Source organism: Arvicanthis niloticus, chromosome X (assembly GCF_011762505.2).
Source record: "Arvicanthis niloticus isolate mArvNil1 chromosome X, mArvNil1.pat.X, whole genome shotgun sequence".
NCBI classification, from domain to species: Eukaryota; Metazoa; Chordata; class Mammalia; order Rodentia; family Muridae; genus Arvicanthis; species Arvicanthis niloticus.
In genome coordinates, this window is record NC_047679.1 from 850282 (window position 1) to 861386 (window position 11105).

The window sequence follows — 11105 nt, forward strand, 5'->3', positions numbered from 1 at the left end:
GAACCTAGTTGATAGAGAGGTACTGACTGTAAAATTCTTTCAACTTGCTATATGCTCAATTTTTCATAATAAAATACTGAAAAAACAAAAAACAAAAAAAATCAGCCAGGCATGGTGCATGCCTATGATGTGTGTAGTTGAGGAAAGAACCCAGTCAGTAAAGTGCTTGCTGAATAAGCATTAAGGACCTGTGTTTGATAACAAGCCAGGCAGGTGAGGCAGATATAAAAGGATCCCTATATCTCATTGCTACCTGCTGGGTGTGGTGGCAGAGGCAGGTCCATCTGTGAGTTGAGGCCAACCTGGTCTACATAGTGAGTTCCAAGACAGCCAGAGCTATGTGGAGAGAGGCCCTGCCTCAACAAATGAACAAACCAAACAACCTACAATAACCAACCAACCAAAAAAAAAAAAGTAAATGCACCTGCCACCAAGCTGGACAACCTGAGTTCAATCTCCAGAACCCATGTGGTAGGAGAGAACAGATTCCTGCAAGTTGTTTCTAGACCTTTACCTGTATGTCATGGCACATGTGTGCGCAGGTGCATATTATTAAGAAAACATTAAGAAAAACAATGTAGGAAGTTCCTGAGAAACAATGTTCACAGTTGACCTCTTGCTTATACGTGCACACATATGAATCAGCACATACAATTGCACATGTACACATGTAAACATGCACCAAAGGCTAGAGCACAGTAAGTGGTAGAGCTCTCCAGGTTCTCTCCCGAGAACTGCAAAAACAAACAAGGACCATAGATGCCTTTGAAAGTAAGTTGTACTAAGTTTTAAGATTAGAATAACTTTTTAAAAAATAATTTATGCCAGGCAGTGGTGGTGTATGCCTTTAATCCCAGCACTTGGGAGGCAGAGGCAGGTGGATTTCTGAGTTCGAGGCCAGCCTGGTCTACAGAGTGAGTTCCAGGACAGCCAGAGTTACACAGAGAAACCCTGCCTCGAAAAACCAAATACTAATATTAATACTACTAATAATTTATTTTATTTTATTTTCTGTGCATTGGTGGTTTTTTTTTTTTTTTTTTTTTTTTGGTGTGCATTCATGTCTGGGTGAGCTTGTCAAATCCCAGACAGTTGTGAGTTCTCATGTAGGTGCTGGGAATTGAACAACGATCCTCCCAGAGAACAGCCAGAACACCAGCCATCTCTACAGCCCTGTAACTTTTTTAAAGATAAGATCTTATCATTTAACTGGGGCTGGCCTGGAACTTGCTATTTCGACCAGCTGGCCTTGAATTCAGAGATCTGCCTGCCTGCCTCTGCCTCAGAAGTGCTAGAATTAAAGGCATGCACTGCCACAACAGTGATTTTTCTACAAGTTTCTGCAAAACAGCAAAAGATGCCTAAATTATACCATGAGGCCTCCTTGACCCAATGCCAGATAAACACAACACAGATACAAATAACCAAACTAATACAATTACTAACTAAACTTAGCAGTTTTAAAATAACAACAATGCTGGTGACAACATGGACAACAGGAAGCCTTCCTAAATTGTGTCTGGGAATGTAAACTATTCCAGCTACAATGTAACTCTGCATGGAGACTCTTCACAAAACTAAAAATAGATCTCTCCTGAGGTCCAGCTTTATTGTTGCTGCATATTTACCTGAAGGACTCCAAGCCAACAAATCACAGAGACACTTACACCTATAATGAGATCTGATGCCCCCTTCTGGTGTGTCTGAAGACAGCTACAGTGTACTTATATATAATAAATAAATAACTGTTAAAAAAAAAAAAACCTAGGGCTCACACATACTAAGCAAATGCTGTCTCCACTAAGCCCTTGATTCAGATTTTTACATGTAATTAATCTCCATAAATGGTTACATCAACTTTAAAAACTAAGAACAAACAGGGAGCTATTAAGACCATGTATTAATCCACAGTAACGAAAACAATAAGGTTATAGTATAAGACTAAGTAAAGGAGGGAACTTGAGCAAGAATAAACTACTACTTAGGAGACGGTACTCAGCAAATTGCCCAGTATGAGAAGGGAAAAACATAAAACCTCTCTTATGCCATATTCAAAACTGGACTCTAAGTGAACTGAAGATGTGAATGCAAAAGGTAAGACTGTATGGTGAAACTCTGTGATTCTGGATAGGAAAAAGAAAAGATCCTACAAAACACAAATCCAGGCAGAGCTGGCCATGGAGGCACATGCCTTTAATCTCAGCACTTGAGAGGTGGATGTCTTGAGTTCGAGGCCAGCCTGGTTTACATAACGAGTTCCATGACAGTGAGAGGATTATAGTGAGACTATCTCAAAAAGAAAAAAAAAAGGGCAAGGAGGCAAGAAAGTTAAGGACTTGTTAAAAACAGGTAATGAGGAGGCTAAAGCAGGAAAATTGCCACAAGACTCAGGTCAGTATAGGCTATGGTGAGTTTCAGGCCAGCATGAATTATAGTGTGAGATCCTGTCTCAACAATTAACAAAAATAGCATTATCTATCCTTGGTAGTCACATACTATTAGTAAAACATAACAGACATAGCTCATGGTACCCTTGGCAACAGTTAAGAGATGAAACATTAATATTTAAATGGCAATAGAGACACCTAAAATATGCAGTGCAGCGTAATATGGAGTTCAGGAAGCAAAAGAAAGACTGTAGCACTTTGTTGTTTATGAGAACTGAAAACAGATACTTGAGACAACACTATTTAAAATGATACAAATTAAACACAACAGAGCTGCCTACAGAGGTGGAAACTGGGAATAAATGAAAAAAAAAATAAACATGGTAAGAGGAGACCCTGTGATGACCTGTGATGAGACCTTTGTAGAACTGGAAATTGTGATTAACTTAAACCTATGCATTTATCATTTCAAAACAAACAAAAACCTCAAAAAAACCAACCAAACAAAAGCCAATGTCTTTATTTGACAACAAATTCCAAAGCATAACTACTTGAAGCTCAATCACACATTACCTGTAGTGATTATGGTCTAAAATCAAATCAATCTTTCCATAAGGGAGTACTGTATTGAACCTAACACTTCACACATGCTAAGAGAGAGTTCTACCACTGAGTATATATCCAGTCACTAACTGCCTTTAAAAAGACAGTTTTAAAAGGAGGTCAATGCCAGCCATGGTAACATATGCTAGTCCCATACCTGGAAGGATGAGGCAGGGTGGAAGAGTTGCAATGATTTCCAGGCAGATATAGACTACATAATGAAACCCTATCTCGAAAATAAGTAAATATGGTTGGAGAGATGGCTCAGCAGTTAAGAGCACTTGACTGCTCTTCCAGAGAACAGGTTTGATTTCCAGCACCTACATGGTAGCTCACTCAAAACTATCCATAAGTCCAGTTCCAGGGGATCCAATGGTAGATATCAGTAACTTGGATGATGCAAAGACATTCATGCAGCCAAACATTCGTACACATTAAGTAAAATGGCATTTATAATCTGGGTCTAGTGGTATAGATAGGCCTGTAAACCTAGATACTCAAGAGACTGACATAGGACAGTTGCAAGGTCATGCCTACAAATCTGGTCTGGGCTACAGATTGGAAAATTTGGAGTCTATCTCAGAATAAAATGTAAAGGTATAAAATAGCACAGCACTTGCTTAAAGGGTACGGCACTTGCTTGAGTGGTGCAAGACCCTAGGTTCAACCCCTAGTATCTCATCTTGGAGCATTTCCAAATTGGCTTTCTCTCCAAGGTTTCATAAATTTATTGACTTTTTTTCAAGACGAGATCTCAAGTAGCACAAGTTGACTTTGAATTCCTGATCCTTCTGCTTCCACCACCTCAGGTGCCAGGATTACAGGTACATACTACCATGTCCAGCAAATTTATTAAGACTTTTCTATAAGAGTTCGGTTTGCCTTCCTGGGCTTTCTTAAAATATGGTAGATAAATCACTTACTTCAGAATCACCTGGGGCAGGAAATCTAGCAGAGTGCCAAAGGATCTTATACTTACACTCAAAATATCTAAATTTTACCAAGTGTGCTAAATGGTTTTTTGGAATCAGAGCTGAAGAGAAAAAGAAAACTATGTATGCCCTGAGATGGCACAACCTGTATTCCCAGCTACTCGGGAAAATGAAGCCCAGGATTTTGAGACCAACTTAGATAATAGAACAAGATCTATTTCAAAACAAAAACAAAGCAGTTTGTATGAACTGGGTGTTGTAGAACACACCTGTCATCCCAGCTCTTAGGAAGCTGAGGCAGCAGAACCACAAGTTGGCCAGTATGGACTATAAAGAGAAACTGTCTCAAGACCAAGACAGGCCTGGAAGATGCCTCAATCAATAAACTGCTTGTGGTATGTGAGGGCATGAGCTTGATTACCCAGCACCCATATAAAAACACCAGGTGTGGCACATGCCTGTAAGCCCAGTCCTGAGGAGGTAGAGCAAAGAGGTTCCCTCAGGCTTGGGTCAGTACAGCTAAGTCTGTGAGCTCTGGATACAATGAAAGACCCAGTCTCAAAAAAATAAGATGAAGGAGCAACTGAGGTAGACACCTGGCAGCACTCTCTGGCCCCACATCCATACCAACAAAAAGCCACCCTCACATCTAGTCATGGCACCCATCAGGGTGCTTGGTAATCACCTGGAAACTATGTGGTCTTCCATGTAACACTACATATAACAAGACAGTCTCTTACAGGGGAGACCTATAGTCATTATGTCTCATTCACCTCTGCATTCTCAGAGCACAGATACACATGTGCTGAAGAGTCTACTTCTTTGCTGTGCTGCTTCTTCTGCCTAGAAGCGCTCTTCAGCATCATCCTAGATCAGCGCTCACATGGGGATATACCTATAGTGTTTGGGAGGGAAGGGAGGGGATAACTCACCGTCTTTCATACTCCATGTCCTGATAGGATCTTTAGGAGCTGCTGGTGCCCCTCCTCAGTAGCTGGCTCCGTTCACTTCTCAGCCACCTCTGCTGCTGCCAGCATGATCTGCCAGTCTGGGTGATACCTCCTGCAGAGACTCTGCAGAGAATGGAAGGAAGAAGGGAGTCAAGGCACTTGGAGCAGAGAGGCCCTCCTTGAGGAGATGGACATTGCCAAGATTCCCTATTGTCCTGTAGCCCAGGGACATTGTTTTCCACTTCCTTCTGCTCCTGCGCAGCAGTTCAGGAAGACAACCTCTACTTGGCTCTCTCCTTTCCTTTCCCCTTAAGCATGAGGCAAGACTCCACTACCCTAGAAAACAGCAAAGCCCTCATCAAACAAAGATTTCTCATAGAGATTTGGCACGACCACTGGCTATACGACCAAGGCTTTGCATTCTTAGACTGGTAGACAACTGTAAGCCCATGGTTGGTTACTGGGAAGGGAAGGCCAAGTGCTGAATGATTTGTCTAGATTACGCACATTAGTCACAGAAATAAGACTTTCACAATAATTGGATGGAGAATAGTTGAAGGGTAGGACACTTGCTCAGCATGTTCAAGGCCCTGAGGTCCCATCCCCAGCATCCCAAAAACTACTAGCAAAAACACCAAAACATGGGCTGGAGAGATGGCTCAGCGGTTTAGAGCATTGACTGTTCTTCCAGAGGTCCTGAGTTCAATTCCCAGCAACCACATGGTGGCTCACAACCATCTGTAATGGGATCTGATGCCCTCTTCTGGTGCGTGTCTGAAGCAACTACAGTGTACTCATATAAATAAAATAAATCTTAAAAAGAAAAAAAAAAAACATCAAAAGACAAAACAGTAGCAAAAGACTTCCCAACAGAAGGAATGGCAGCCTCCTTCCCATTGGCCAAGGTATTATTTCAACATCCCAACAAGATGCCAACGATACCGGACAAGGTTGTCAGAAACCCTGAAAGGCTTGGGGGGGGGCTAGCTTGGCAATAAGACAGCTGCCACCCCCCTGGACTTTTGGCCAACACAGCTCTGATCCTCAACAGAACAAGTAGTTCAGTACTAATGTGCAGCCAGGTCCCCAGGTGGATCTCTCCCCAGAGATCTTAGGCTAAGCTTTCCAGAGGCAAAAGGGGCCTCTTTGCCAAGTGGTTCCAAAACATCTTGTTGTACTGAGTGAAAGGGAGCAGCTACTTCATCTAACTTTTAAGACTGCCATGAGAATTACAAAACCTGAGAATGACATGACCCAACCAGAGATCAGAATTATCCCTGAATCTTTAGCTGCTACCCACTGTACAGGAACCAAAATAAAGTTCCGGTAGGTTGCCACCACACCTTTCCTCTAAGTACACACATACCTATTTTTTCTTCCACCTCAAGCCACTGGACCAGTTAACTTCTCCCAGATAGGGAAAAGAATCACAACCAGGAACCCCAGTCATTTTGTGTCTGAGAGCCTGACACAAAATGCTCAGTGGTAAAAGAATGAGTGTAACACTGTCGCCCACAAAGCACAAAGAAGAAACAAAGTTACAGACAAGGTCCCAAAAACCCAAGGGCCAAGATCACAGGATATCTATAAGAGACACAATGAAACGGATTTCCCTTTTAACATATAGACGTCAGTGTCACAGTCACAACTCCCAAAAGAAGAAAAGCCGGATATATATTCTCTGAACCCCCGCCCCAAACTAACTAGGTTGGGGTCGATCAGTAACAAGACTGCTTCCTGATTAGGATCAGAGGTAAGACACAGACCCCAAGGAGAAAAATCATAGTCACTTTCTTTCTTCGCGCTCGCCACCGCCATCCCCAGCACATAAATGAATAGAGGCCGCAGCCAGAGTATTTCCCTGAGGATAGTTAAGAAACACAGGGCAGTCAGCACACCCCTGCTCTGAGAACACCCCCGCAAAGTCGCCAACACGCACGTTCCAAAAACTAAAAGTTCGGTGGGCAAATACAGTAAGTCACGGTACCCCACTCCCATCTGTCCCTCCCTTCCCCCAACCCGCGTGCACCCATCCCGCGTCCTAATCGCGCACGCGCTTTTGCTTTCATAAGAAAAAGCTGGGGTGGGGGGGACCATACCCCGTCTCAGGTGCAGGCTGCGTGGGCATCCCTCAGCTCTGTGCGAACTCCCGAGTGTACAGTCCGTCCCCGCGCCTCTTCTATGCACACCAGCCCTCTCCCCGTCCCACGCGCCCAGCTCCTTTACCTCGATCCCCACGACCCGCTTACCTTCTCGGCCCTGGCTGTCAAGGGAGGGCTCCCAGGCATCACCTCCGCCCGCCAACACCTCCTTCGGAACTGTTAGCTCAACAGGAGCCAATGCATGCAACTACCAAGTCCAAGATTAGGGGCAAAAGAGATGAAAGGGGGAGGGGAGACGCGCCCGATGCGTTGCCCTCCCAAGGAAAACTCAGTGCCGCCTCCTCCCAGCCGGCCACAGTCACCAACACAAAATGGCGACGAGAAGAGAGCCGGCGCTCCGACCACCATCCACCTACTAAGGGAGCGCGCTCTGGCCGGCCTTGACGATTGGTTGCCGGTCACCATGGGCTGGCCCTGGCATTCTCTGATTGGCAAGCATATGCTACCTCCCCATTCCCCGTGAGAACGGCCCAGGAGTCCAGAAAAAAAGAGTAGCTATTGGCTACCCCTGTGATGCCCGCTTTTTAGAAGCTTGCTGTCCTTTGAAGTTGAAAGACAAGCAGAAGCTCCACCTCTTTCCCTACAGGGCCATCTAGATGTCACCGCTTTCTTCTTACGAAGAAAATTAGCAAACCTCTCAAAAACAAATTTCTCCCAGCCAAATAGAAATGATCAAATTGATTCGGTAGCAACACGGCATGGGAGGTAAAATAGAGTCACACCTTGCCACACTCGAAAACAAACTTAGGCCAGGGATCTATTTAGCGAGGTAAGGGCGGAGCGATAAAAATCGCGCTGGGATCAACGGCAGCTGCGTACTTCGTATTTCCGTCTCCCTCCCTCTACCCGCTGCCCCCTCCACCCGACTCCGCAGTACAAGCCGTCATGGCGGCTCGGCTGTTAAGCTTGTATGCTCGCCGCCTGTCAGCAGCGGCGGCTGTACGTGGACTTCCAGCTGCCCGCGTTCGCTGGGAATCCTCCAAGGCTGTAATCGCCCCGTCCGGTGTGGAGCGAAAGCGGCAACGAGAACCGACCATGCTGTGGCAGGAGGACCCAGAACCCGAGGATGAAAACGTCTACGAGAAGGTGAGAGGGAGGGGGAAAACGGGACATCGTAGGGGCCAATCTGGAACAGTCAAACCAGTGTCGAAGCGGACACTGTCCGGCCCGAGGCTTGCGCAGTGGACTAGATCTTCAAATATTCAGGAATTTTGCCTAGCTTGTTTTCCTCTTTTGTTGTTGTTGTTGTTGTTTTGATATTTTCGGCCTAGGATTCGAACCGAGATTTGCTTTATTTGTAGACAGAAATCACACTAAAAGTGGGCAACACCCAAAGCATGTTAGAAACATAATATTCTAAGGTGACACTTGCGCGATGCCAGGCCGAGCTAGACACTTTGTATCTATTAAGTCATGTAAAGTAGCATGATTTTGAAGTAGGCACTATAACTGTTACAGAAGTGGATACTGTAACTGTTACAATAACATGGATGAGGATACTGAAGCGTAAAATTGCTAGCCCAAGATCACAGCTTGAGTAGGTAGTGGAGCTGATATTTGAATTCAGGACTGAATTCCTGTGCTTTATGAATAGCAAGAGACTCTGGAGTCAGACGTCCTGGGTTGGAAATTATTCACTTGCTTGACCTTGGACAAGTAGTTTAATCTCCTGGTGCCTCAGTTTCTTTGTAAAGTGAGAAAAGTAATAGGACAGCTTTTAAAAAAAAAAGAATCCACTTGCTTCATGATTAAATGAGTCAGAATGGCTCTTGCCACTTCAGAAGTACTCAGAATTAGGTGTTTATTATTGCCATTTCCACTTTACTGGGGATATGATAAAATACTACATCAACACTAACCTCTGGTTGAGGATCTTAAGTATATAGGGTGCTGTAGAATAAGGGAACCCATAGGAAATTGCCAATATCCAAACATTTTTAACCTTTATAAATAGGGTGAAGCTTAACAGACAGGGTGAGTACTCCCAAACACAGAGGTAAGGCCAATTATTCTTTTGGAAATAAAGTCAAAATCTTGGATGAGGAGATGGTGATGGATTCAGTGGTGATTGGAAGGATAGCTTTTTAGGCCGAGAGAGTATCAAATGTCAAAGCCCTGTGGTGGGAAGGAACTTCGTGTATCATAAAAGTAGAGAAAGGATTTTAATGAGGGATAAGAGATTGGTTAGAGATTAAAGGGCAGATTAGAGACCAGGTCATGAAAGGCCAGAATATAGCTTTATGGATCGGCAGGAAGCCCTCATGGACCTCTCCTTCTCCTCAGAACCCTGACTTTCATGGTTATGACAGTGACCCTGTAGTGGACGTCTGGAATATGAGAGCTGTCTTCTTCTTCGGTTTTTCCATTGTCCTGGTCTTTGGTACCACCTTTGTGGCTTATTTGCCTGATTACAGGTATAGGGGTTTCCCAAGAGTTGAATGGGAAGGGACAGAGGCAAAGGTAGAGGTTGGAGGAGTCTCTGGCCAGAATCTTTGCCCTGTACTGGTGAGGGATAAGGTGCTGAGGTGGGGAACTGGTATCTAGTGAGGTTCCCTCACTATTTCACAATTGTTAATGCTTCTAGGATGCAAGGGTGGGCCCGACGAGAAGCTGAGAGACTTGTGAAATACCGAGAAGTCAACGGCCTCCCCATCATGGAATCCAACTACTTTGATCCCAGTAAGATCCAGTTACCAGAAGATGACTGATTGAGCAGGACTTAAGAAGCATCACTCGTCCACCCCCTGCCTGTTATATTCCTGGTTCCTCAGGACAACTTATTAAAGGAATTGAAAGTATGACTGGTTACTGTTGCTTTTGTTATGGAAAAGGTTATATTACAGAGTGTGTGACAAGCTTTCAAGGGCCACTGTTCGCTTTCTTGTCTATTGCTGTGTAACACTAAGGTTTGGTGGCTTAGTACTGTATTCCATGGCCCTGTAGACTGCGTAGCAAGGGTATGTGGCTGCTAGTAGCTAGGGCTGAAGTCATGAGAAGCACATCTGGTCTGTATAGTCAAGATTTCAAAAAAAAAAGATGTCTTCAGTACAGTAACCCGGGCCTCTTCAAGGAGTGGTTCTCAACCTATTTAATGCTGAGACCCTTCAATATAGTTCCTTATGTTGTGGTGACCCCAACCATAAAATTATTTTCATTGCTACTTTATAACTGTAACCTTGCTGTTATGAATCATCGTAATATAAATATTTGGGGAGATAGAGGGTTGCCAAAGGGGTCATGACCTACAGATTGAGAACCACTGTCTTAGAAGCGTTCAAGGCTCTTCTGGATGGAGAAGATAATAAACTTCTAGAGAGACAGGTGTTCAGATACATTCTACGCAAAGCAGTGCTCTGCACAGTGTGTCCTTGAACCCTTCTCAGCCTTTTTCTTTATGGTTTATAAATCAAGAATGAATGCCTTCCGTTTTCCCAAGCCCTACTTCATCAAGCTCTTGGCCCTTGAGAAATTTTCACTCTAGCTATACTTAAATCCTAAAATCTAGAAGTTACACTTCAACAAAATCCTAAAATCTGTGCCCTAGGCCCTTCTATTCTGGTTGCAAAGATCACTTCCTCTTGCTCATTGCAGCCCAGCTACACTGCTTGTCTGTTTTGAGCCACTGATTTAAAATACACACATAGACTTGGAGAGATACAGGGTTCAGATGATAAAGTACTTGGCATGCAAGCACAAGAATCTGAGTTCAATACCTAGAACCCAGGTTAAAAAACCTGGGCATGATAGCATACACTGATAATCTTAGTGATGGAGAGGTGGGCTAGCCAGCCTAACCAAATTGGTTAGCTTCAAAACTGAGATACCCTGACAGCTCCTGAGGAATGACACTGGAAGTTAACCTCTGGCATCCATATACACATTTGCACCCACAAACATGCACCCCCACAAATTATATGTTATACGTATATGCATATATATAAACAGTGAACACTCTCATCTACTATATCTTCCATGCCTTTTTAGCTATGAAGAGGTACTTCATATACCTCTATGTCTCTAGCAATAAAAAAAGGGAAAGACAAGTTCCCAGGGGACTGTAAGGTTGACAGT

The 11105-nt window shown here is 44.0% G+C and overlaps 2 protein-coding genes across 6 annotated transcripts in view; one reads left to right on the top strand and one right to left on the bottom strand.

Moving 5' to 3' along the window:
* The window catches only part of Rbm10 (RNA binding motif protein 10), a 28421-nt gene extending 21056 nt beyond the window's left edge, over positions 1 to 7365 (bottom strand). For 3 of the 5 annotated variants that reach the window (XM_034484773.2, XM_034484772.2, XM_034484770.2), the window contains exons 1-2: positions 7122 to 7343; positions 4855 to 4995 (exon numbers count right to left, since the gene is read on the bottom strand). In XM_034484773.2, coding sequence (XP_034340664.1) covers positions 4855 to 4871 — 17 coding nt within the window. In that variant the 5' untranslated portion in view covers positions 4872 to 4995; positions 7122 to 7343. Of the gene's footprint in view, positions 1 to 4854; positions 4996 to 7121 lie in introns of those variants that run through there. The other 2 variants (XM_034484771.2, XM_076918329.1) reach the window with 2 other exon arrangements.
* A 459-nt stretch (positions 7366 to 7824) lies between these two features.
* Positions 7825 to 9832, top strand: Ndufb11 (NADH:ubiquinone oxidoreductase subunit B11). The gene is made up of 3 exons (XM_034484775.2): positions 7825 to 8120; positions 9318 to 9448; positions 9619 to 9832. The coding sequence occupies exons 1-3, from the start codon at positions 7920 to 7922 to the stop codon at positions 9740 to 9742; spliced, it is 456 nt and encodes a 151-aa protein (XP_034340666.1). The 5' UTR covers positions 7825 to 7919; the 3' UTR covers positions 9743 to 9832.
* The last annotated feature ends 1273 nt before the right edge of the window (positions 9833 to 11105 follow it).

Bases quoted from the DNA above. Each gene is read 5' to 3' on its own strand.
- Ndufb11 (XM_034484775.2), top strand. From the start codon at position 7,920: ATGGCGGCTCGGCTGTTAAGCTTGTATGCTCGCCGCCTGTCAGCAGCG. The intron at 8,121-9,317 runs GTGAGAGGGAGG...CCTTCTCCTCAG, and splicing joins ATGAAAACGTCTACGAGAAG to AACCCTGACTTTCATGGTTA. The intron at 9,449-9,618 runs GTATAGGGGTTT...TAATGCTTCTAG, and splicing joins GCTTATTTGCCTGATTACAG to GATGCAAGGGTGGGCCCGAC.